A 27,645-nucleotide genomic window follows, 5' to 3' on the forward strand; every position below is an offset into this window, starting at 1 on the left:
TAGGTTTCTCAAATTTGAACGTTCTTTACTTCCTTCCTTTAATTTTGAGATAGAAGAGAGAATTCTTCTTCTATAATGTTTGAAACTTTCATTATAATCAATATTCCCCATAGAACCTTTGAACATCGCAGGAACCCATTAAAAATATAAAGAAATGAATTTTCAAACATACAATCAGAACAGAGATGTGCGGATACACAAGATTACAGGTTCGGCTAGGCACGGGAGAATTCCCGAGACATACGAACATTCGGATAATCCGATATGATCGGTTCAGTTTGGAAAAAGTTGGACGAACTCGGACGAGTTGCCTCGATAGCCGAAATTCAAATCAGCATTGTGTTTGAAATTGTACTACAGATCTCCATGAATCTCGATTATTGAGGCAACTAGCCTTAACCCGTCTAACTTTTTCTGAATTGGCCTGATTGTATCGGTCTACTCGGGTACCCGCCCAAGCCCGCCTGATTTCTTCTTACTCGGCTTAAACACTCGGGTGCCCGCTCACTCTTGAATCAAAGTTATTAACTTCTTTCATATAAAATCTGCTATGGTTTGATGGCATAAAAATAATATAAAATAGCTAAAAATAAGCGTATAAATTGCTGTATTAATTTACAATTACCTATAGATTTAATGAATCCAATGACTAGTTACTAATTACAGCAAACAATGACCGATTTCGAAGCATGCAAGCTCTAATACGATTTGATGACATAAAAGTACCACAAAACACTACTTATAGCATCAATCAATTTATAGCTTATTGTTAGTATCGTCCATTAGCGAAAATTCAATTTTCAATGGCTTTATTTCAAAGTGATAATAACAAAAATTATATTTAATACGTTAATTGGCGCAGTGAAAATAGATGTTTGTCGCAAGAAATATTGAAATTGTAGTTATTGAAAATAAGAATAGCTTATAATTTTCTTTCCCCCTAGACTTCCCCTTGATCTAGTACTGGTGACTTCTACAATATTCAATGTGTAAAAAACAATTGCCCTAATATTAAAAAAAATACCTTTTTATTTTATTGCGATTCACCATCAAAGGGAAATACTATTTGAATAATAACGATGCAAATGAATATTCCAGTTTGAATGATCATGAATTTCCTTCTCAATCATCAAAACAATCCTGTTAATAAAGGTCTGAGTTCGTCTACAACGTTGCTATTGTGTTACAAAAATTGTTATTAAACAGAAGAAAATTCAAGTCTCTTGAGAATTTCAAAAGCAGTCATTTAAGTCGATTCCTAAAAGCCTTGTGATTTTCTTTAGGCGAGTGCAAAGAATCGTGGAAGCTTCTTGAAGAGGAAGCTCTCTGTAATCAAGAAAATCGCGTGCACTTTCTCTTCTCGTCTCGTCTGTAAACTGTCCGCTTCGGCGTTGAAAGCAGTTCGACCGAGTGTTCTATGTTATTACATCAATAATTGAAGAGAAGCGTAAAAGCTGACGAGACTAGGTTTTCAGGCTGCACGATTTACGTTTGTTACACTATGTTCATGAGATTCTTTATCAGTTCCCACGGAAAGCTTTGTCGTTCTTTTGTGTCGTGAAAGAAAACGTAACAATTTGATTGTTCATCTCAATAGACTTTATTATATTCGGAACAGGAGAGTAACGGCTCAAGTCTGAATTGATCTTGCTGACCCCATGCGGGGAAACTGAGAAACTCCGGACCAGCAGCAGACTGTCCGTTGGGAGTTCAAGGAACTTCCCAATAGCTTTTACCGTATTACCTAATTACCGTATTACTTCGAATTTAAGCCACACTCTTTATTCAAATTTTTAAGACGTATAAAATTAGGGCGCGGGTTAAATTCAAAGTGAGAAATCAAGTTCTGAAAGTGAAGATGTCGAAAGTGATAATATGTATATCTCGAAGAAGATTCTCAATAAATTAGGTAGCTTATTATATTTATATTTGCACTTATTTAAGTTAATTTAATTTTTTTCTATTTTTCAATACATGATTTAAAATCATTTTTATTTTTATTGTTTTTACCAATTTTCCAATTTTAAAATCTTACTACGGTTTAAATTCAAGGTCGGCTTGTTAGATTCGAAGTAATACGGTCATGTTACTAATTTTCCGGTAAAAATTTAAGTCCAAGTACGCCCCTGCTCCGGACAATTCTTATCTCCCCTGCATATTCTTGTATTTGAAAGACAAAGATTCCAATTTTGCGATTCTCTTTTATTCAAGATTTTGAGGCGAAGAGGCAACATTCTTTTCTGATTTTTTTTTAAAAATATTCTTTGTACAATTACTCAATGCTGTACAGCATTGCAACTTCGTGTGTTAACTTATATTTTACATTTTACGTTCATGTAAAACGATTTTCATTTCTTTTGAAAGCGTATAAAACGGAAATTTACAGACTTACACGTAATGGTTTTTTAATTACAAACCAAATTATCACACATACAGAGGATGTACTAAATAATTGGAACACTAAGAAATTCAAAGAATTATGGTTCAATTTCCAACCCCTGATCAGCATGATCACTTGATTTTAGCATTATTGAATCATCAAGAGTTTAAAAACAAAATGTTTATTCTATTCTCGTACGGGTCTCTTTCAAGAACAATTAGAGAACGAAATTAATTTCATTAATTAATTCATCAAAGAAGAAGAATAGAACCGATAATACTATTACCATCATACGAATCGTATGAAGCAGTTTGTTAAAAAATAAGGTTACAAAATTGAACGTTCGAAAGTATAATAATTTTTATAATGGTTGCAAACATAACCTTTGAATATTACGCTGCTAATGAACGTATTAACAGCCATTAAAATATGAAGATAAAATGAAATAGGTATTGTAAGCTGTGCTATCATCAAAAAATATTACAAAGGAAAACTAAAAGTCCTAAAAGAGGAAACAGAGTAATTAATCCTTTGACTGCGGTCCACCCAGAAGTAAAAGGCGAACTGTCTACAAAGTAGCAATAGTCATTATTATGCACAATTTAAAATAGCTCTTAAAAATTTCAAAATATTTTTTAAAATACTTGAAATCACTGTTTTCTATTCTTTAATTCTAATAGCTTAAAAATTGCGCTTAAAAATAAATATGGTGGAGACAGATAAATTATATACATATAATTTAATTTTTATGATAGAAAAATTATTTGGAAGATTAAAGTAGTGAAATTTAACTGAATTTTAATTCAATTTTGTATTTCAAAATTAACATTTTAAAAATTATTCTCCCAATATATGAAACTCTTTCATTAAATAATTGTATATTTAACTGTAGATTAATATCCTAACATATAATTTTTAAGTTTTAGTCTATTTTAGTCTAAACAATTCCTGTTGTAAACTTAAAAATGATCATACTGTATGATTAATAAAGGCGTCTAATAACAAGGTGAATGAATATCTGAAGCGCCTGTAAGAGTCAGTATAAAAGGCTTAATTACCTACTTACAATCAGACCAGAAAACGTTTCAAAAGAAAAACAATTCAAAGAGTGTTCAAGTGGAATTAAAATGTACTCTCTTCTTCTATTAATTACTCGGCTATAGAAAATTTGAGATGCCGGTCACTGGTTATCCCCGTTGCAATCAACCTGATAAACAGCATGTCCATGAAACTGAGCTGTTTCTGGGAAGTCATTCCAAATTTCTCTGGCGAGAGTTGTCATTTCGAAGGCGGTAGGCCAACGCTTCGCAAATCATCTCGGAAGCATTTACGCTCGAGAATCGTGCCAACGTTTCAGACAGCGTAATAACAAAGAAGACTGCTAGTTGAAAAGAGGATTTCATCAATGTCTCTATTCAGCGTACAGTATGCTGGTAGTTTTACGTGAGAGATCGGCCCGTCCCGAACACTCGAGGAAATTAGAAGCAGAAAATTTCATGCTGAACAAGAATCGATCAGTTGATGGTGGAGTATAACGGATAATAATGGACAATTAAAAAAAAAAAAATAGGATTCTAGATCGATGGACATTGTCATTGAGAAGGGGTTCAAAAGCTAGCTGACACAAAGAAAAATTATTGGCATGGAGGAATGAAGGGATTTGTGAAACGACCGTAAACTCGAGAAAAGTTTCGTTCACGTTTACCCCCAACGATAAACGTAGAAGTCAAAGGTAAAACTAGGGGAGACTTTCCTTCGATAGAAATGGACGGTTAAATGTCGCGAAGGGTTCAAAGGTTCGACGAACGACGCTACCTGAAAATAGTTCTCGAGCGAAGCGAGGGATAAACGCGTGCCATGATCGAAGAATGAGATTAAAGGGTGAGATTTTCCTTATTCTCTATTCCTTCAAAAAAAATACTACAAACGAAATGTCCCACGGTCCGTCGAGCAATACAAAATTCTCCCCTGATACGCCATCTATTGGAATCAAACACCCCATTGTTGCAGAATTCATAATTGTTTCTGAAAAGTAATTCAATTTATACGGATTCGATACAGGGGATGATTAAAAAATTCATGGGCTTCGTTCGGGTAGGAAAATTGAAACGAGAGAAGACTGACATCCTTGCATGACCCATAATGAGAACGATACACAGAAACTAGAAAACTAGATCACAGTCGAAATTCAGGAAGCACTATTCACCCTTTGCACTAGTCATTATTTTTATACACTGTTTTTTTACTTATGTACAAACGGACATAATTTTCAGTAATTTGAAAAATTTTCTTATAAAATTAATTGATCATTGGTTAAAAGTAACATCTACTCACGATACACTGGGATTCGAAATACGAGCACGTATATGTTTAAAAAAAGAGGTTTCATATTTTTCAAAAATGGTCGAAATATAGAGTTATCTATTCACCAGTATACGGTAGCAACTCGAAAGCATGCTTACTTTTAACTCTCGGACGACGAACCTTGAAGAGAGCTATAATTTTAACTTCATATTATTTTCATTTTCTAAATTTTACACTGTTTCTTTAAAAATTATCACTCCAATATATGATACTGTTTCTCTTGTATATAATTAGTAAGTTTGACAGTGGATTGACTCGTGCTCCGCTGTTTCAGAGTTAAAATTTCTTTACAAGAAAGTAAATAGTGAAAATATAAAGATATTACTTTATCAGTTATGGCAATTTGAGAGCAGAGTTAAAACGGGTGGCGGTGAAAATGCAGCCCTCTCGAGAGGGCTCAGGAAACCGTAGAAGCTTCCGGTCTGAGTTTCCTCTAGGCATAATTTCTTCAAAATTTGAACGCTTTTTAAAGAAAAGTTGGCGGAGTTGAAGAACAATATAGAAATGGTTGTTCAAAAGGAAATCACTACTCACGGTGCTTTTTCGTCGGCTGCCTGCTCTGAAACGGGGGTTGTTCCTCCTCTTTTATCTACTAGCTCGTCGATCCTACGTCTACGTGGTCCGAACGATGCAAAAAATGAAGCTGCTGTTTTGACGTGAACACGATAGAAACGGCGGATGAAAACACGAAACGTCGCGTTTTACAAGCGCATCATTATACGCCCTGCGACATCGACGACGGTGTAGGTGGCGGAAAATCTATCGGTGGCACGGTCTCTCGACGATGGGACACGAGTGCGCCTGACCGTTAGCGGACACGAACATGGCCGACCCCAACGAAATCGATAAAACACGTTACGTTTTCCGCCGTTTCGACGGAGCCGACGCTGTACGATTTTCCACCCCCTCTGTATTCGCGAGAGAAACGCTTGCGCCGATCCAAGCAAACGCCGTCCAAGATCGTATGTACAAGTCGACGTCACGATGGTGGATGTTTGATGAAACTCACCCCTTCGATAAGGAACGTTCCTTCAGAAACACGTATTCACGGTTTAACCCTACAGAGATGTTTCCAATTGAATCGTTTTTACGACTCGTTTCAACAAATTTTTATGTTCTCTGTGTATTGATAAAAAGTGAATCCAAGTGTTATGGAGACACTTAATGCGGTTATATTACAAAAGTCCTATACTATAAAATTGCACATAATTTATTTGGAGTACATTATGATATGTAGGGTATTACCCTAAGTTAAATATGTAATTCTAAAGCAAAAGAGTTTCATATATTTGAAGAATAATTTTAAAAAGAACAGTGTAAAATTTAACAAATGAAAATAGTATGAAATACAGAATTGAATTAAAATTGTGACTCTCTCCATGGTCCGTCGTCCGAGGATTAAACACTGGTGAAATGTCAAAAAGACTAAAAGTACTAAATCGAAAATATGTACTTAGGTACAGTACAGGATAAACATTTGCTGGAGATACATTTTTAATTATAACCCAAGAATACTATTTTTAATTTTCTTGAAAAACTAAAGCGTTACAAGGGAATATAATACTAAAAAAAAATAGGGATACTTACTATGAATATTTATTCCTTTTTTATTTTATATTGTTGAGGTGCTTTACTTTTTTTTTACTAATATTAGTAGGTGTACAAGTTAATTTAATGCCTTTAACATTATCTCTTTCTAATTGCTACAATTATATATATTTTTCTACACCTCTTTTAGATTTCAAATGCTAACAATGAGTTTAACAATTATTTAAAAAATTAGCACTAATATGAGCTCAGAGAAGAAATTTTCAATTAAAATAAAAAGCTGTGAAATAATTGATATATCTAATATATTAAAGGTTGTGTATTCTACAATTGAGATATCTCTGAATGAATTTAATCATTCAATACAACCACCTTAACTGAAATTTTATACACTGATAAATATTGATATTTTGAATCTATAGAATTTGAAATGAGATGAAAAGGAATAGATAATATGAACATATGTTCTGGCAATTCAATTCTGTAGATTTTTTTGATTGAATACTAATAACATATATCGTGTGCTAATAGGAAGTTATCGTAAGTGTTCGGATGATATTTAGGGGAGATGTTGAATATTGATAAATCTTGATATTTTGAAACTTGCTATATTCTTGTCTACTGTAATATATTCAGTCCTTGGTATTCCGAAACTTCTTTTGGCGACAAAGATTGTTAATTTAGAAGACATTTAATATCTCAAAGTTTCAATGGTCTTTATACATTCTAATAGTTAATGGGGTAGAGGAGGATAATGATGGTCACGTAAGCAATAACTTTAATAAAACCAAAGCACGAGAATTTACAAACCTAAATTACGTAAACACTTTGGTAAACCTTGAAGATTCTTTTATTCACAGCATCATTATTATACGCATTGAGAATTTTTTTTGCTATTTGTACCTTCGAATAAGTTTTTACCTTTGCAACAATTAAAAAGAACAGCTGCTTGAAAGTGTACCGTCTCGTTATTATTTTCAAATCAAAATAAACATTATCAAAATTTAATTAAATATAATGAACTTTCTTTCAAATTACCTTTAAAATCTCAGCTTTTAGTCCATACGTGCGTTTTGTAAAATTTGAATAGCCTTTTGTTTTAAAAAATAACAAAAATCGCCACTTACGTAAAAGTCCGACATTACTTATTAGTCGATAAGAGCGTCGATCATAGCTGCGAAAAAATATCTCTGGTTTGTTTATAGTAGAGCTCTGATAATAAGACAACTTCACATTGCTATGATCGATGCTCTTATCGTTTATCGACGCTCCAACATAAACGTACCCTTAGCCAACCTAGCACATACATTGTTTCATTGGGACGTATGTGTCCCAGCAGAGTTGGAGGGTTAATGTCTTTAGTACGTCTGACTATTCACAACCATTTCTGCTGGAACACTTAGCCCTCGGATGGCGGACCATGGAGGGAGCTTCAATAATTTTAATTTAATTTTGTGTTTAATGTTATTTTCATTTTATAAATTTTACACGGTTCTTTTATTAAGATAAAATAAATAGTAATTGCATGATTTATTAATTAAAAATATTAATTAAATTCTTACTAACCCTCAGGAAACGGATCGCTGTGGTAGCAATAATACAACTTTGATTTTAAATTCCTTTTTATTTTCATTCTTTAAATTTTAAATTATTTTTCCAATAGATGATGATCTACTGTCAGAAGGTTTGAGAGTTTTTTAGTCGAAGTGTCCTTTTTGTAAGTCTGGGTCATAATTTATCCCAGTACCTGTACTTCGATGCTTAAAGAAATAATTCATTTGTTACCATCAACAAAAATCGTATAGAATATTATACGTTCTAAAAGTATTTCTATTTGCTTTAGTAAAAGAGTGTCTGCGAAAAGCGTGATTGAATTCAAGCTACAGAAGAAATGGAGAATTCTTTTTATCGCCATAGAAAACGTCATATTCAACAATTTTGCAGAAAGAGGAAATCGATTCATAAGCTCGACTCATTCACATCCAGGAACATGTGAACCTTGGCACAAAGAACGCCCTTGCGCGGGTAAAACAATTGCGTAAGAGTGGCTACATTCAGAATATCCTTACAATAACGCTAAATCTGGAGGACTATAATCAATATGTTTTTTCATGTCCATAAAAAGCACGCAGTAGGCGTAATTTTCCGAGGATCATCCAAGTTACCTCGTTGTTTTGATTGAAATATTATTTTTCATCCCTTATTTTGTAATGTCACACGTGGAAGAAATGTTCATCTTATTCTATTCACCTTTCATGCCATGAAGTCATAAAAACATAATATTATTTTTATGTTACTTTTCATCTTTTGAGTTTTCAAAGTAGCGAGAACGCAATATCATTTTTCTGTCGTTTTACTTTTCATCCAGCGCACCTCAAAGCTAGGAAAATGCAATAGAAATTTCATGTACCTTTACTTTTTATTCCCTTTACTCGAGGTAGTAAACTTGCATGCTTTTCCGTGGAATAAACGAAAGAGAAATATTATTACGTGTGTGTTTATTAATTGACATTCCATAATGAGAATGATTTCATTTGAGTTAAATATAAACAGTAAACCATTGATTAATATTAAATAAATCAAAACGAAATACTTGTATTATTATTTGATATATTAATCAATATATCTCCACAGCGAGAGTAATTTCATTCGATTTAAGTATTATATAAATAATACGTTATTGATTAATATTTAAAAAATTCCTACACAGCGCCGAATTAAGGGAATGTATAAGAAGGTTTACAATCCTCGATCCCACTTTGAAGGGGGCCCAATTATAAACCTCCCATTTATTATGTCAAAAAATATTAAATAAAATTTTATCTACTGCTGATCTTTTTCTTTACAATTGAGTGTTATTAAATTTTATTCATGCTCAATTTCAATTTTTGAACCAATTTTAGATTTTTAAAGAAAGTCTTATAGTCCGCCTCTGTCCGTCCATCCGTCCGTATGTTAGCTCGTGTATCTCAAGAACCAAACGTGCTAGAGAGTCAAGGTTGATCTTAAACTAAAGCTTATAACCATAACTAGCTTCGTCCTAAGTTTGGAGGTCATGTGACTTCCGGTTCCGGTTTTCGCGAATAAAGATGTCTATAGAAGTCTCCCATTCCTACCCTAGTAGGAGGCGTAGCTAACTTAGATCAATTATTTGTAAGAGACTGTCACAGGTTTGGTAGCCCCGGGCCCAAGAAATCTTAATCCGGTCTTGGTACAGTAAAAGCTGGATATATGCAACAAACATTGGGATCCAGACGTTGCATATATCCAGTCGAGGTGTCGAATCTCGGGTTACACGCGACGACCAGCTAAGCGTGAACGTAGAAAGGGACAGACAGTGGCGGAAAGAGAGAGGTCCAATGATCAAAGGAAAGAGCCGAAACATATCGACGTGACTAATACTAATTGAATCAAAAAGCTTTTTCATTTTTGACTTTTTTTTAATGAAACTTTTACTAGCGCATTGGTGAGATTTTTGTGATTAAAGTGGTACCAAACACGATATAGTTTGAATTATAATTACTTGCTAAAATTGATGTTAAGAGCAGTCGCGGTGTCGGCTCTGGTTTCAAAGGTTTCATTTATCCAGGCGAGGTGTCGATTCTGGGCATTTAATGTTGCATTTATCCAAGCGAGGTGTCGATTCTGCGTCCGTACACATGTTTTGTATTCAGCCGACATGCCGATTCTGTGTCCGTACACATGTTTTGTATTCAGCCGACACGGTCGGATCATATTACACGGTTTCCTCGTCGAGCGGTTCGGTTCGCCTAGGGGGATCCCCCCAGGTGGAGGGGATAGCGATGTTGCATATATCCTGCCAAACTTTTGTTGCATATATCCAGCTTCTACTGTGCTATGGTAAATTGCAATCATTTTAGTAATTTTAGCAATTTTTATGATACATTAACAATATACATTAAAATTTTACTACATATATTATGCGCAGCAATACAATAAATATATTTCTCATTATTCATTATAAACATAAATTAATTATGAAGCTTAAAGATAAATACAAGAATATTAGTATAGAAGGATCCAAACGATTTATTATGCTTAAAATTATACAGTATACGAAAATTTATTTTAGAATAAAAGGGTATAGCAGGATAAGATGGTCAAAAGTGCCCTTGAGCCGATTTTACTTCGCAATGCATCATTCGATAGCTTATCCCAAAAAACCATGGTACACCAAGTTTCAACCCTGTACCTCAACCGGGAAGGTAGTTACAGGGTAAGAAAGAAAAAGTAGTTTTTGCCATATTTCTCCTATTTAACAATACGCAAGAAATCTGCAAAAATTCTAAAATATTCTAGACATGTTTCTTTATGATTATGAATTTTTTCAGATTTTTCGGTTGCAAATCCCAGCCGTGAAAAATCAAAAACCCCAAAAAAAGTCGAAAAATTGAGATTTCGGGTAGAAGCTTTCGAGCGACTAGATTTTTACTTTCACAGTAGTTAGATATTAACATGACTATTATCCCCAAGTTTTTTCAGATTTTTAGGTGTGGTGCATCGTACTTATAAAAATCAAAAACCGTCATTTTCGGCATATTTTGTGCGATAACTTGAGAAATACCTACAATTTTTACATTTCCTTTATATGGTTAGTGGATTGTGTGATTTTTTATATTTTTGCGTTGGATAGAGCAAGATCTGAAAATAATTGAAAATTACGCACCTTATCTTCTGAAATATTAGAAAGTTTTTAAGCGATCATGGTGGGTCAGTGGGTAAGGTCTCCGACTGCGGAATCGCTGGAAACTGTTTTGTCGCAAGTTCGCGCCCCTATGAAGGGCCAATTTTTTTTTCAAGTCCCTTAGAAATTTTGAAACTTTGAAACTCTGAAATTTTGGGTTTTCAAAATATTAGAAATCTGAAACTTGGGAATTTTGGAAATCTGAAATCTGAAATTTTCAAAATCTGGAGTCCTAAACATGTGAAGATTCTAAAATTCTGGAATTTTGAAATAGTGGAAATTTAGATGCTACAATTTTTTGAGTTTTGAAATCTGATTTTGAAATTCTGAAATTCTGGAATTTTTGAATTGTGGAATTTTAGAATGCTGAGGGGCTAATTCTCATTTTTAGGAGGGTTCAGCTCACTCTGGCCTTCACCTAATTACGTCAATGTGTATATTAATATATTTAAATAAGTATTATTATACGCTTATTATAAATATTTCTTTATGTGTCATAAAAACACATTTGTTATTAAAATTAAAAATTATAAACAAGAATAAAAGTGTCTAAAAAATTATCTATCCTTAAAATCTAATAGCAGAAGAAAATGTATAACTATATCATAGTATAAATGCTGAAAAAACACATTGTTTACATTTCTTTCGTATATTCCACGTTCCCTTGCGACAATAAATTAATGATAAAAGTGAAAAAGGAAAATAAGAACATTAAATGCTCCTACTGGTTCGACATATCCACGTACGTCGGCATAAAGTTATTGGTTGTTCCACTTTTCGTTTTTTCTTTCAAAATGTGAAATTAATCGAACAAGTAGTTCTGCTTTTATGAAACTAAAAAAATCTCTAGAAAATTTAATAAATTCACTTAAATCACGCCATGTACCATATCTAAACTATACTACAAAAAATATATTTTTTGTTTTTCTGTAGAAATAAAAATCACAACGTGAAGGTCTTTACACTGGATAAATTAAATTATCTACACTTATTTTCTATTATTATAAAAAATAAAATTGCAAAGTAAGCAGATGATTCCAATAATTTAATTACGCACTGTATGCCATAAATGGGAGTATGTATTCTATTAGCAACTTGAGGATTTAATGAACAAGTATCATCCTCAATTATGAAATATCAGGGGAAGAGAAATAACGAAGAAAAGAGAGAAATTTCCACATTTTTAAGGGAATAGATTGAAGCTTCATGGTGTCTGGCGTTCAACGGAGCGGAAGAAGTTATCGACCAAATATCGACTCATGAAACTCTAGTTTGTGAACCCTTCGTCCAACGTAACGTTGAAGAGCATCCTCGAATCATTATCTAGAGGCTAGTGCTCGACTTCGAGTGGGTCTCCAGTTTTATTCCAACGAAAGTACCTCGGCCTGGTTGCGCCTTAAAATCTTACTAACCCCCGTCGATTGTTAAGGATTGCTTATCAGCATGGAAAATAATACGGAAGCAATTGAAAACAATTTGCGAGACGAATCGAGCTTAAATGATACTGAAAACGAAATATCGTCCGCATCGATTTATGGAAAGGGCTTAGGATCCTCTATATTAGGGAGGTCTTATCGAGCTCCGGATATACCGAAGAGGTACATCGAACCCACGGTTCTTGATACATCCCTACCTTACGTAAGTAGTTTTATTGATAGTTTGATAGTTGGTGATTTATATTTTAAGCGGGTTTATTTAAATATTGGACCCGATTAATTTCAAAGCTGTCCAAGTCTGAAAAGCAAACATTTTTCTTTGTTTATTTTGTTTAAGTAATGACAATGATTTTTTTCGATTTAAATAATAAGCTATTGATTATAATTTGAAATAATAATATGATACATTGGGACTTTAGCATTTTCATCAATTTTCATAGTACACCTGCGATCAAATTAGGATTCTGTAGAAAAAATAGCAATACAAGGGAAGTAGGAATTTTTAAAATACGGTATTAATATGAAGAGTAATTAAGAAAAAAAAGTATATCTTAATTATTAAATTTCATAAAATTTAGTATATGACTGAAAAGTACGAATCACGAAGTAAATATTAATTCAGATTTTTCCGCGCAAACGTTATACCCAAGTGGTGAGCCGCAACAGACCTTTATAGTATATGGAACTTCTTCTCGAGAACACCTAAAGTCTAAAGGCAGAGACGAAAGTCCGAGAAAAGGAAAGCCAACAGCGGGGACCAGAAACCCCAAAACCCGAGAATTCGAGGAAGTCTACGGGGAAGGTCGAAAACCCGGCGAACCGTACGCCGAGTGGGGCGGGGGATGATATTGTTATTTCCCCCGAGAAAGTCCGATATGTTCGCGAGTGTGTATTTACTACCACAAAATTTATTAAATGATTAAATTAACTGTTACGCCATTATCTATTTAAAACACCCTATTATTGCATTGTTTTAGATTTTAAATGTTATTAAATAACTCATATAATGTCACAAAATGGACTTGTGCTACTTTAGCATTCATAGCTCCAATTGTTTTTTTTCTTATTCAAATGACATTTCATTTTTAAACGGTAAATATTTAGTTTCGCAAAAAGATTAGCGTGAAAATTATACTTCCAGATTCCAGTCTATACACATCTAAAAATACACGATTTGAAACCCATTGAAAGACCTACAACTCCACCTATCATAAGCGAATTACGATTGAAGGGCTCGTAAGTATTATATTGTATTTATATAAAATAATTAATACCTTAAATATATTTTTAGATATAGCAAGAAATTAGCTATAATTATATATATATTTTGAAATATTAAACCATCGACACTGAGCTTCACAGCACTGCACGATTAGGCTAGGTGTACTCTATTAAGTAGTGTATAATGTTTTGTGATCAGACCGTCTTTTCATATCTAGTGCAAGCTACTGATGACTGACGCAAAAAATTAGTTTAAACATTTATTTCAAAATGTTATTATGACTTACATATCGATACATATTAGCATTTGTAAGAAAATATGAATTTTGAGTTTTCGAGAGTTTCTGCGTCCTCTTTTAATTATTGTGGAGAATTATTTATATAGGGTGTTCGACAACAGGTGGGAGATTTTTTGATTCTAGGGATCAAAATAAGACAAAAATCAAGAATGACGAAATAGCGTTTGCGGCTTTGTTTTCCAGTAATTAACGTTTAAGAGTTCGAGTAAAAAGCGCTTAAAATCTGCAATCTGCCCAGCACCGACAACTGAAGCAGGAGTGGGTACAGTCATAACCAAGAATCATTGAATACAGTAAGAGCTGGATATATGCAACAAAAGTTTGGCTGGATGTATGCAACATCGCTATCCCCTCCACTTGGGGGGATCCCCCTAGGCGAACCGAGCCGCTCGACGAGGAAACCGTGTACAGTAAAAGCTGGATATATGCAACAAACATTGGGACCCAGACGTTGCATATATCCAGTCGAAGTGTCTAATCTCGGGTTACACGCGATGAGCAGCCAAGCGTGAACGTAGAAAAGGACAGACAGTGGTGGAAAGAGAGAGGTCCGATGATCAAAGGAAAGAGCCGAAACGTATCGGTGTGACTAATACTAATTCAACTATAAAACTTTTTTATTTTTGACTTTTTTTTACTGAAACCTTTACTAACGCATTGGTGAAATTTTTCGGATTAAAATGATACCAAACACGATATAGTTTGAATTATAATTACTTGCTAAAATTGATGTTAAAAGTTGGCGAAAAGCAAAGGAGGGTTGGAAATGAAAACCGGTTGCGGTGTCGGTTCTGCTTTCAAACGTTGCGCATATCCAGTCGAGGTGTCGATTCTGGGCATTTAAACGTTGCATATATCCAGCCGAGGTGTCGATTCTGGGCATTTAATGTTGCATATATCCAGCCGAGGTGTCGATTCTGGGCATTTATTGTTGCATATATCCAGTCGAGGTGTCGATTCTGCGTCCGAACACATCGTTTGTATTCAACCGCGATACCTATTCTACGTTCGTACACAACATGCAACGTGTTGCATGTTGCATGTTGCGTGTTTGATGTATCTTTGGTATACGGCCTGCCTTATACATATGTACAGTTTTATTACTATTTTAATAAATAAATATAATTCAAATCATATCGTGTTTGGTACCATCTTAATCAGAAAAATCTCACAAATGCGTTAGTAAAAGTTTCATTAAAGAAAAGTTAAAAATAAAAAAGTTTTATCGTTCAATTAGTATTAGTCACACCGATATTACGGTCGGATCATATTACACGGTTTCCTCGCCGAGCGGTTCGGTTCGGCTTAGGGGGATCCCCCCAAGTGGAGGGGATAGCGATGTTGCATATATCCAGCCAAACTTTTGTTGCATATATCCAGCTTTTACTGTAGTAGAAACTTACCTCGTGCTATTTTGTTTCTCGGTACATACTGCAGCATTCGGCTTTCTCTTCTTGGTTATGACCGTATCCACCCCTGCTAACCTGACGTTCAGTTGTCGGTGCTGGGCAGATTGCAGGTTTTAGGACATTTTTACTCGAATTCTTAAACGTTAATTACTGGAAAACAAAGCCGCAAACGCTATTTCGTCATTCTTGATTTTCGTCTTATTTTGATCCCTAGAATCACCTCTTAAATAATCTCCCACCTATTGTCGAACACTCTGTATATTGTAATTGTCAAAACTGTAATAGTTATAATCTTACGAATTCAAGTTATTCGATCGAGCATCAGAAGTGGACACAGAAATTTTCCAAAATTCAGAATCCACATTTTTTTATAAATGCTGATTCATATGTGGTATTTGAATGAAGTCATCAATATACATTTGTGGACCATACAAACGTCCTTCCTAATACGCATAAAGATCTACAGTATTGAAAGGGTTAAATCTAAATATGTATAACAATTTTATATAATAGTATAGCACCGAGCATCGTAGGCTTTCTCAAGAAAAGTGTCGCCTCTCCCCAACTTTCCCTACCGTAAACTTCCGCTCCTCCCCAAATGTTACCTCGGGGGAAGTGATAATGTAGAGTAGGAAGCCCCATATACCACCTTGTAAAATGAAAATAAAAGAAATGATATATAATTATTTATTTTAAAATTCTGTCCTGGTGAAACTTATTTTTTTTTTAGATTCTTTCCACCACTTACGTACAAATGTTTACATTGCAGAATTTGATTAAAACTTTATTTTATTATCCATATTTCCTAATTATAAACTGAATACTATAATATTTAATAATCAAAAATTATATTATTTCTTTTTCTAAATTACTTTTATTGTTAATATCGTTAAAATTAAAATTTTGAGAATTTCTGCTTTCCCTATATCGCCATTTTCTCTAAGGAAGCTTACTTTGCTCAATACTGTATGTATGCATTTAAGTACATACATAAATTATTAACCACTTTATTTAAATAAATATATATTGTAACATGGTGGCACAAGTGCCCCCCCCCGTTACAATAATCCAGATTTTTGCCCACCACGCGCTTGTCCCTTAATACCCCTTTCCTAACCCCTATCTCTTTCTCCCACCCGCCGGTATCGGGCCGGTAGGGGCAACGGAAAGATTGGACAACGATGCTGCAACCCCAACCCCCGGAGGACCCCGTCCCGAGGCCGACGACGACCCTTCAGCTCCCCACAAAAGGACACCGTGGGACCATCTACTGTCGGGCCCGAGGACCCTCAGCCCGTAACCAGCATCGCCGAGCCCGTCAGCCCTGCCGATCCCGATCACCGGCTAATCCCCTCTCCAAAAATTCCCTGCGACGGTCTCGTCGTCAATTAGCGCCTAGCGTTTCGACAGCGAGCATTAATTATAGAGTACGATTTGCGGAGTGTGCAGTGTGTGTGTGGCGTGCCCCGGTAATATTGTCCCGCGGATTCGGCAACGGTATCTCCGGCCGTGTATTTCTGCGCCCGGGTACCCTTCGTTCGCGCACGGTATTCCGCGATTTCGTCCAAGCCCCTTCCCTTCCCATTTGTCCCATTCTCGAACGCGTAACGTAGTGAACCTTCTTGTGAGCCCTCCCACCGTTGAGATTTCCCTTCCCTCAACAATCCTTCCTGCGTACTCCCCCGCATAGGATTGTTACGGCACCCCGGAAAAGCCACGAGTCCCCTTCCCTGTAAAGACCCCGATTCTACCCTTTTTCTTTACTTTTAGATTGCCACAGCGAGTGGCTGGCGCCCAACGAATTCTGTATTATTAAGTATCGAAAATATAAAGTGACCCCCGCGAACCGAGGGTCATAATATATCTTGTGACCCACAATTGCATGGGTGCACTCTATAATTTACAATGTTTGGTTTCCTTCACAATGATAAAATCCGTTGGGCGCCAGCCACTCGCGGTGGCAAATAAAGGAAAAGGAAAATCGGGGATCTAGAGGGGACGGGTACGTCCTAATGTTACGGGGTCTACCGTAACAATCACTACGCGGAGGAGTTCGCAAGGACGATCGTCGAGGGAAGGGAAATCTCAGGGTGGAGGGTGTGCAGGAAAGTTCGTGTGCGTTACGCGATCGAGGGAAAGGGTTCAAGGGAATCTTTAAGGGGAGCAACGAGTTATCGCGGGCGCGATTCGCGGAAGTATAATGCGCGGACGCAGAAATTGCCGTTACCAGACTTAAACCTTTACAATTGTAATAATCGGAAGGACTCACCAGTCGCCGGATTCTCCACACACTCACACACGGTATGACTCTCGCTACTGATCTCACTCTATAAATCTCACTCTCTGTATCGCTCGTTACTCTCTATAATTCGCTCTGTGTCTCTAGACGCCGAAACGCTAATTGCCGGCTCGTCGTCGCAAGGAATTTTTGGGGAGGGGATGGGGTTGAATTGGGACATCTTCTGGGTCTAGGATTGATCTGTTATCGATCGGCTGGTAATCGGGATCGATGGGGCTGACGGAGACTCGACGGTGATGGCTGCGGGCTGTGTTCTTCGGGCTCGGCGACAGATTGCTCCATTTGGCTGTTCTTCCGCCGTTGTTGGGCTGGTAGACCTTTGTCGTGGGTCCCGCGTTGCCCCCTTTCTGGGGAGGGGTGCTGGGGCTGCCGCCGGCTTCGAAGCTCCTTTTTATGGTGGCAGCTTGCTGGGGTTCCCTCCGTCGCCTCCATTGGCCCATTACCGGCGGGTGGGAAAAGGAGTAAGGTGATGGAAGGGTTTTTCGTAGGTTACGGTGTAGCGGAGCGGGAGGTGGGGGAAAGACAGATTTTGGCGAGCAAACGATAGTTTTGTGAGATTTTGTAACGGAGCTATTCTTACGACAACAATAAAGAAGGCGATTGTAACGGGGGGGGGGGGGGGGGGGGGGCACACGCGACACCACGTTATAATCTTCAGTCAAAATAAAGTACTAATTATTGCAACATTTCACAAAGTTACAGAGACGATTATATGGTTCCTGAATCTCAGGGATCTTCCAAAGCATCACCCTCGACAGGAAGAACAAGTAAAAAAAGAAGTTCTCTAACTGATATCGCGGGAAAATGATCAAAGCTGGAAAATACAACACAAAATTTAATTAGTTTTATTAATACAATTCATTAAATACAGTTAAAATATTTAATGCCACAACATAATGTCTGCGAATATGCTGATAAGTGAAATTAAAATTAATTTGAAAATAAAACAACATTTATAATTCATAATTATATATATTTATCATTGTACATATATATTGTAACGTGATAACACGAGTGCCCCCTCCCCGTTACAATCGTCAAGCCAAGCGGGCTTTCGCCCACCACGGGTCTGTCCCCGTACCACCCCTTTCCCTAACCCTGTTCCCTTGTCCACCCGCCGTTATCGGACCGATAGATGCGACGGAAGGACCCGGAACGACGACGCTGCCACCACCAAGGAAAACCCCGTCCCGAGGCCGACGACACCCAGGGAAAGAGCGTCTTGCGATGGAAAGAGTGATACAATCGTACGACCCAAAAGGACACCGTGGGGCCATTTACCCGTCGAACCCGAAGACCTTCAGCCCGCAGCCAGCATCGATCCCGATCACCGGCCAATCCCTAATTGATACATCCCTCGCCCAATTAGCGCCCGACCCAGAAGACGACCCAATCCCCGACCTATACCTTCTCCCCAAAATTCCTTGTGACGGGCTCGCCGTTGCCGTAACGGTGACGAGCGAGCAATTAGCGTTTCGACGACACAGTAAGAGTATCGATTATTGAGTATTGAGATTTTGCTAACCATCCGATTTTGTAACAGAGACTTTTGCGAAAGCAATTGGGAGAATTATACAGATAAAGAGTGTGAGTGTGCGAATCCAGCGTATTGGTGAGTCCCTCAAATTAATATTGTAAATTCTGATTTCGCGTAACGGCTACTTTCCCCGTCCGCGTAATTGCGAATCGCGATATTGCATATCCCTGTCTCCTCCAACCCTTAAAACTTCCCCTTTTTTTGACCCCCCTTCGATCGCGTAAAGCTGGATACAGACGAACTACCCGCAGCTGCAACGCGGCAGCAACGTGGCATTACTAAGTGTGCGCGGTGTTTCGTATTTACCACGAACAAGCGCCGCGCATGGAACGAACCATGAATTTCAACGCACATTCGCCATCAGTCCAGTGTTTGTCGCTGAAGATGGAAGACGACGAAGCTCTGCTTATAGCTAGTAGTGCAGTGATAATTTTAGCTTATAATGAGTTAAAAGAGTCAAAAAAAAAACGAAAAGAAGGCAGTGAAGATGGTGGCATACAGATCTATATTGTAAACGAAATGGGGACAAATTAATGTGGGATTTAAAATTTCAAGAAATTAGTGGACATTATAAAAATTTTACCCGAATGAGTTCGTCGTGTTCCGAAGATTTATTGACCAAAATTGCACCGAACATCACAAAGAAAGATACTAATCTGTGAGATGCAATTCCGGTTCAAGACAGGTCATATCAAAATATTTATTTCAACTTTGAGCTAATTTCCTGACTCAGGTGAAATTAACAAAACTGGTCTGTTGATAATTTATAAAAATTTACATTACAGATTAGCTGTGACATTACGATTTTTAACAACAGGAGGAGTAGGAGAATTGTGGGTTTCAAAGGATGGAGAAGAACAATGGAGCGGAGTTAAATGGGAATCATTATGCATTGAAGAAGTAGCTTGTGGTGCTGAGGAAGAAAATTGTGGAAAAGACTGTGAGGTATGAGAAACCATAGGTGAAAGAGAAGTAAGAGTTGGTTGTGTTTCAAAGTGTCCAAGATCTGCTTTCATGAGAAGACCATAGATTTCATGCTGTACTCGTTGCCGTGTATTGCGCGGATAGCCCATCATTTTCGACGACAAGAATGCACAAAATGATTGTACTTCAGCATCCGCTACCGTCGGCGTCGCATGTAATCTTCCAGCTGTACTTTTCAAGATATTGACAGCACTTTTTAATAGTTCTGTACCCTTGTCAGCTCTTTCTCTTCTTCGCTTTGGTGGTCGCGGATTGACAAATGTCGTCCTTTCCATTTCTCCAGCTGACGTACTTGGCGTCACCTGGGAATTATCTCCCACATTATCTATATCCTCTTTATTCCCAGCAATTCCATCAGTCAACGCAGTCGATAGGGACCCCTGGACAGAGAAGAAGAAATAACAATTAGTAGTAAGAAATAACAAAATCTCTATTAACTATATTAACTCTATTAATGTAGCCCAATGAATATGTTTCAGCTTCTTAGAACTCCTTCAGAGTGGCGAAATGTGAGGTATACATGGGATTTTATGCACTGTACAGCTGCAATTGAATGGGCTGCAATTGCATTTTACTGCAGTCACCAATTAAGTCCGGTTCTGAGTTCTTCAATTACAAATCACACTTTAGTATCATGTTGCTCGCATTAGTTGATGTAGATTAATGGCAGCAAACTCTACCAAATGGTAAGGGACAATTCCTTAAGGTTGCCAGCGGCAATCGAACTTCCGGGACAACAAATCAAAGTGCCTTATTTTATTGCGACAGACAGTGCTTTTGCACTTCAAGAAAATATAATGAAGCCGTACGGAGGAGAGCATCGCAAAAGCTCGTGTAAAGGAGTTTTCAATTACCGACTGAGCAGAGCTCGTAGGGTGGTTGAAAATGTTTTTGGTATTATAAGTTCGGTATTCAGGGTTTTAAGAAAACCATTACTATTAGAACCGGAGAAAGCCCAAATAGTTGTCACAACAATTCTTTGTTTACACAATTATCTGCGACAACATTCAAAAACCTTGTATACACCTCACGGAGCTGTAGACTATGAAGATGAAAATGGAAAACAAATGGATGGTTCATGGAGAAATGACCCAAACAAAATGAGTTCTATGCTTTCACTACAGAGGAAACCCAGAAGATCTGCAACTGCAGTGGAAAAAATTCATGATGAACTCGCAGATTACTGCTCTCATGAGGGGGCTTTTCCGTGGCAAGATAAATAGGTATGAAATTTATATTTATATAAACGTAATAGCTGCGTTACCCGGCTCTGCCCGAGAATTTCAATACTGATCGCGGTCCGGGATCTCCGCCGCGATTGATGTAGCCAATCAATAGAAAATTGACTATCTATTTGTCGCCCGATCATAGGTGGGGAGAGGGTCATATTTCGGTAGATTAACAGCAGCGACGTTTGGAGAGTGTTTGACGGCGTTCTCGTAAATTCGCCAACAGTTCATGTTAAATTGAATGTTAAAAATTGAAAGAAATCAGCTAAAACACACTTTAATACAAGCAGAAATACTATTCAATGCAAGGTGCAATCTTTTTTTTAAATGACGAATATTTCTTTGACATCTGATACGACGTGAATAAGGAAACAAGGGCCAAAAAACAAAAAACTGATAAATCTATATTATGAGTGTAGCATACTGAGGGGGTCTTGGTGGCAATGCCGAGTATTACCAAACCAATTCTTTAATGCTTCCTTGTTAGTCAAAAACATAACCAATCGCAATATGACATAGTCTATGTCCATCTAAAAAGAATAAGCTGTCCAATAGTGCAAATTTCATTAAAATCTGTTTAGTCGTTTAAACGTGAAAGAGAAACAAACGATCAGCATTTTCACTTTTATACAGGGTGTCCCAGAACTTGCGTTAGTCCCGTGAAGAGCTGGTAGCTGGGGTGATTCTAAACAACTTTTTCCTTTGCGAAGAAGTTGTTTGAAGCTTCGTTTTTGAATTATTAAGGAAAAACACTGACCAATCCGAGCGCGTATACCGCGCGGGCTCGGGGACGGCAGCGTCGGCTACGAAAGCGAGATCATTGAATTCACTCAACCACACGGTCACTATCATTTTTCACAGAATTTTCTTTCAGGTAAATAAACATTTTTATTCACTGTCACGTTGCAATTGCACTGGACACGAATGAAAAACATGTAATATTCTGCACTACAATAAAAGCTAGATATATGCAACGAAAGATTGGCTGGATATATGCAACATCGCTATCCCCTCCACTTGGGGGGATCCCCCTAAGCCAGGCCTGACCAAGTAGGGGAATTCACTCCTGGAACACATGTTTTGGGTCCCCTTCAAACGCTGCTCCTTCAAGTAAGATGGGACCGTTCCGACTACCATCTCTCCGTCTTTCCTAGCGGCGGTATTGTCTCCTCGGAGAGATGGTAGTCGGAACCGTCCCATCTTACTTGAAGGAGCAGCGTTGGAAGGGGATCTAAAACAGCTGTTCCAGGAGTGAATTCCCCTACTTGGTCAGCGAACCGAGCCGCTCGACGATGAAGCCGTGTAATACGATCCGAACCGTTATATCGGTGTGACTAATACTAATTCAACGATAAAACTTTTTTATTTTTAACTTTTTCTTAATGAAACTTTTACTAACACATTTGTGAGATTTTTCTAATTAAAATGATACCAAACACAATATAGTTTGAATTATATTCATTTATTTATTTATTTATTCTGAATATGCTGCTGAACTATTGCCTGCACATTAGGTGCTTTATGATGTTAGGAACAGTCCGTGATTTCCATGAAACCGGACAGTTTCTTCCTATTGAAAATTAAAGTAATTTACTAGCTAACAGTAATAACAGAATGATAATAGAATAAATAAACAATAATAATGGAATAAACAACATAGAATTGACACCTCGGCTACATATGTATAAGGCAGGCCGTACACCAAAGATGCATCAAACACGCAACATGCAACATGCAAGACGGCGCATGTTGTGTACGAACTTAGAATAGGTATCGCGGTTGAATACAAACGATGTGTTCGGACGCAGAATCGACACCTCGACTGGATATATGCAACAATAAATGCTCTGAATCGACGCCTCGGCTGGATATATGCAACATTAAATGGACAGAATCGACACCTCGGCTGGATATATGCAACGTTTAAATGCCCAGAATCGACACCTCGACTGGATATATGCAACGTTTGAAAGCAGAACCGACACCGCAACCGGTTTTCATTTCCAACCCTCCTTTGTTTTTCGCCAACTTTTAACATCAATTTTAGCTGTTTTTCCGAGTACACGTCCGCGACGAGACTAGCGGTTTCGATACGATCCGCGTCAACGAGGGCCGTAAGTCCTCGCTACGGTTTGACCGACGCCACGAACTGCGTACTACCCTGCGACCGGTTAAGGAGACAGAGCGTATTAGGGTTGTAATTAATTATAGAATGCTTGTGATGTTTAGATGTGTTTGATGCTTGCACAAAGATTTAATGGTATTATGAGTTACTCTGACTCGAGTTGTTCGTATATGTGATTTAACGAATGCTTATGAAGCAAACTGATCGGAGTCTCAACGGAAGCTTTAGAATACGAACGAAGTGATCTGGTCAGAGGATCGACAAGAAGTGTCCTGCGTTTCATGTTTTGTATCTAGTTTCTATTTTCCCTTTCCCGGGTCTCAAGAACGGTCAGTTAGGAGCTGCAGCGAACCAGCCGAACCTAATCGCCGCGATGCATATGGGAACCATTTGGTTTGGAAGGATCGGTTGTACCCCAGGCAATAAATGAATGAATGGTTTCATGGTCAAGGTGACCGTTGGTGCCTGGGACCGACTTTTGGACTGCGCAGACACATGCATCACACAGGGTCCGTCTAAGACCCGAAAGAGAAGAAGTTTTTGGGCCTTTGTTTAGGCAGTGGGAATGAATGTTCTGAGTTTATGATTTGGAACCTTCTAAGCCCTGGGTGGTAATTTCATTAATACGTGATGAACTACCACTCTGGCCAGCTTAGGGTAGTTTTTAAGAATCATGTTAAATATGACCGATCGTGTTTCTGAATTAGTGCAATAAACTTGTGAAAGCTGCCATGCCGCGTAACATTAGCAAGTAATTATAATTGAAACTATATCGTGTTTAGTACCACTTTAATCACAAAAATCTCACCAATGCGCTAGTAAAAGTTTCATTTAAAAAAAGTCAAAAATAAAAAAGTTTTTTGATTCAATTAGTATTAGTCACATCGATATGTTTCGGCTCTTTCCTTTGATCATCGGACCTCTCTCTTTCCGCCACTGTCTGTCCCTTTCTACGTTCACGCTTAGCTGGTCGTCGCGTGTAACCCGAGATTCGACACCTCGGCTGGATATTGCAATGTCTGGGTCCTAATGTTTGTTGCATATATCCAGCTTTTACTGTATCCAGCTTTTACTGTATCCAGCTTTTACTGTACTTCGTAACGTTTTCACGACGTTTCTTCCTATCCAACTTCAAATGGGACTGCCAGCTTCACTGATCTATATAACTGGATACGGTATACGATGTCTCAGCATAGCCGTACTCTGCGATGTTTCAAAATCGCCATCTTTGAGAACTATCCGCTTCGCCCCCTGGCGAAGGGCACCGACATTAAGGGTTTTCGATTGTCACGTATCTGCGGTGTTCGAATATTAAACTTATGTAACTGAATGTAAAATTTAATTTTTGAACGAAACCAGTTAATAAGTAACTTACACATTGTATTTGTGTATTATTTTATCTACATATACTTTTAGTTGTATTTCTTTGTATGTTTTGTACATATTCTTTAGATACATGTAAGTTTGTATTTATAAACTGACCTCGCAACAATCAAGCTGGCAGTCCCTTTTGAAGTTGGATAGGAAGAAATGTCGTGAAAACGTTACGAAGTAGTGCGGAATATTACATGTTTTTCATTCGTGTCCAGTGAAATTGTAACGTGACAGTGAATAAAAATGTTTATTTACCTGAAAGGAAATTCTGTGAAAAGTGATAGTGACCGTGTGGTTGAGTGAATTCAATGATCTCGTCTGGAAATCAGCTGTTCTTCGTAATTTGTTCCCTCCTTGAATGTTCAAGATCGACACAGTGACCCAGCAGGAATTATCTGCTTTCAGCATAGCAAGTTAATTTAGAAACGAATCGGTAAGTTTCATTTAAATTGTTTTTAAATCTTTATTGATTATTCCATTTCAAAGATTTTTATTTGTTGTTTAGAATGTTTAGAATTTCCTTTTTTACATTATGACAGGCGACAAGATTCGTATTCATTTTAAATAACTAAAAATGTTCAACCAGTTCAATTTTTTATTGTGCTATTCCAACGGAATGCCGAGCCGTTTGTTCGCGACCCACGTCAAGCCCCGCTTTCGCAGCCGACGCTGCCGTCCCTGAGCCCGCGCGCTATACGCGCTCGGATTGGTCAGTGTTTTCCCTTAATAATTCAAAAACGAAGCTTCAAGCAACTTTTTCGCAAAGGAAAATGTTGTTCAGAATCACTCCAGCTACCACCCCTTCACAGGACCAACGCAAGTTCTGGGACACCCTGTATATTAATAGGGAAGGGAAGTAGGGAAGTAGGAATTAGTTAACTTTTTTCCTTACCGTGTCTAGTTTTTCCCGCAGTGTATCTCGGTCTTCTAAAAATTTTAATGAATCATACGCAAACCAGCGGCTACGATAAATCTTGGCTGCCCCTGTATCAAAATAAAATAAAAATAATAAATAAATAGTTTAAAAAAAATAAAAATAAATAGTTTTAATCAGAAGGACAATTTTACTACCTTATAGACATAGAAAAGGAATAAACAGCTTACGTTTTCCTGTTCTCATGGACATCTTTGTCCGCGACTTTTCTCTTCGGTAAGAGGAGAGCAGGCTAACTATTTTCTTCCTGCAATCGTCTGACGATCTGTTAATTTTGATGCCTATTTTCTCCCACGCATCAACTTTTTCATTTCTTTTAAAATAATTTATGTCAGTAGGGTTCCACAGATTTTCGAATTTCCTATATTGTTCAATTAATTTGATCATTTTTTCTTCAGTCCACTCCATATCAATTATCAACACAACACTTTCAATACACACCAACTAATAACTGACACTTCGCAATGCCGCGAAACACCCGATGCGCTTTTCCCGAAATAAAAGAACGTGCGCGGATAAAGCGGTTTATTGTTTTCGGTATTTGGGCTCGAACGCGGCAAACCCGAAGAAAACCGTCCACACTGCGGCAAGGAATCCCTTTGTGTTCGCGCAAAAGACTGACAGAAATTGGTTCGTTGCGCGGCATTACAGTATTGCCGCGTGGCATGTTCGCACTACCGTCCAAACGAACGAATATTCGCCCAAATACGTTCGTTCCATGCCGCGTTGCTGCCGCGGCGCACGCGTCTGTACCTAGCTTAACGTAAGAACCTACCTAGAACCCTTCCACCCTGAAATTCCCAGCTCTAGAGTTTCCCATTCCTGCGAACTCCCCCGCGTAGTGTGTGACGGCCGACGAGGTCGAGCCACGAGTCCCCGTTTATTGTGAAGAACCCCGATATTCCCCACGCGAACGTGGCTAGCGCTCAACGGATTTCAAAATTTTTGTATACGATTGTATAGAGTGCACCCCCGCGAAAAGGGTCACAATGTATAGCCATCATATTTATATTAGAACACAATAATTATACTGTGCAACAAATTAAAACTTTTTTTCTGTTCTGCAACATCCGTTGGATGATCTTTGTAGAGCTTCTTGTCCTGAACACGAATCCGAAGTGTCCGAATGTTCCGGTGGAAACGTTCTCCGTGTTCATCATTCACATTACCGAGATTTGGCAGAAAAAAGTCCAGGTGGGAATGTAAGAAGTGCATCTTCAAAGACATATTACATCCAAGGTCTTTGTATGCTTTTAAAATTTTATTAAAGATTTTAATTTTGAATTAAAGTATGTTATCAGTTTATTGTTGGTACTTACAAATAATAATGAATAACAACGAAAGAGAAAGAAGAATTATGAAATAATAACAATAACAAGAAAAATCAAACATTACAGATATAATAAAATAATTTTTAACACTTCACAACTAATAATAATTCACACTAATAATTTCACACTTTTTAGTGGAACGAGCGGTATTTGTAGGATGCCGTAAGGTGGTTTACTGTTCTTATTGGTTAATTGCAATAACGATAGTTTTTAACGGTAACATGTTCCATACATTTTTGCAAGTGGGATCATCGCGGAAATATGTATCTCTTATTAAATGCGAAAGGTTTCATCGCGATCGATACATTCTGTGCAAATTAACACCAAGGAATAGGGTTTTTGTTATAACAATAATTATTAACAATAACAAATTGCATAAATTTTTGCAAGTGAGATATCGCGGAAATATTTTCTATTAGATGTGAAAGGTTTCATCGCAATCGGTACATGCCTTGCAGAGTATGCATACA

The 27,645-nt window shown here is 37.4% G+C and overlaps 3 protein-coding genes across 3 annotated transcripts in view; 1 reads left to right on the plus strand and 2 right to left on the minus strand.

The window, feature by feature from the left end:
- Positions 1-5,538, minus strand: part of Syt1 (synaptotagmin 1) — a 49,776-nt gene extending 44,238 nt beyond the window's left edge. The window contains exon 1 of the mRNA XM_034327465.2: positions 5,279-5,538. The gene's annotated coding sequence lies outside the window, so the exon portion shown is untranslated. The remainder of the gene's footprint in view (positions 1-5,278) is intronic.
- A 6,818-nt stretch (positions 5,539-12,356) lies between these two features.
- Positions 12,357-18,469, plus strand: LOC117605802 (WD repeat-containing protein on Y chromosome). The gene is made up of 3 exons (XM_034327529.2): positions 12,357-12,635; positions 13,575-13,669; positions 18,364-18,469. The coding sequence occupies exons 1-3, from the start codon at positions 12,441-12,443 to the stop codon at positions 18,467-18,469; spliced, it is 396 nt and encodes a 131-aa protein (XP_034183420.2). The 5' UTR covers positions 12,357-12,440.
- A 1,508-nt stretch (positions 18,470-19,977) lies between these two features.
- Positions 19,978-26,489, minus strand: LOC117605803 (uncharacterized). The gene is made up of 3 exons (XM_034327530.2): positions 26,015-26,489; positions 25,803-25,894; positions 19,978-20,562 (listed from the first exon to the last, which is right to left on the minus strand). Exons 1-3 carry the CDS (start codon positions 26,250-26,252, stop codon positions 19,978-19,980), a joined length of 915 nt encoding a protein of 304 aa, XP_034183421.2. The 5' UTR covers positions 26,253-26,489.
- Between the last annotated feature and the right edge of the window lie 1,156 nt (positions 26,490-27,645).

Source organism: Osmia lignaria, chromosome 2, assembly GCF_051020975.1.
Source record: "Osmia lignaria lignaria isolate PbOS001 chromosome 2, iyOsmLign1, whole genome shotgun sequence".
Classification (NCBI taxonomy): Eukaryota; Metazoa; Arthropoda; class Insecta; order Hymenoptera; family Megachilidae; genus Osmia; species Osmia lignaria.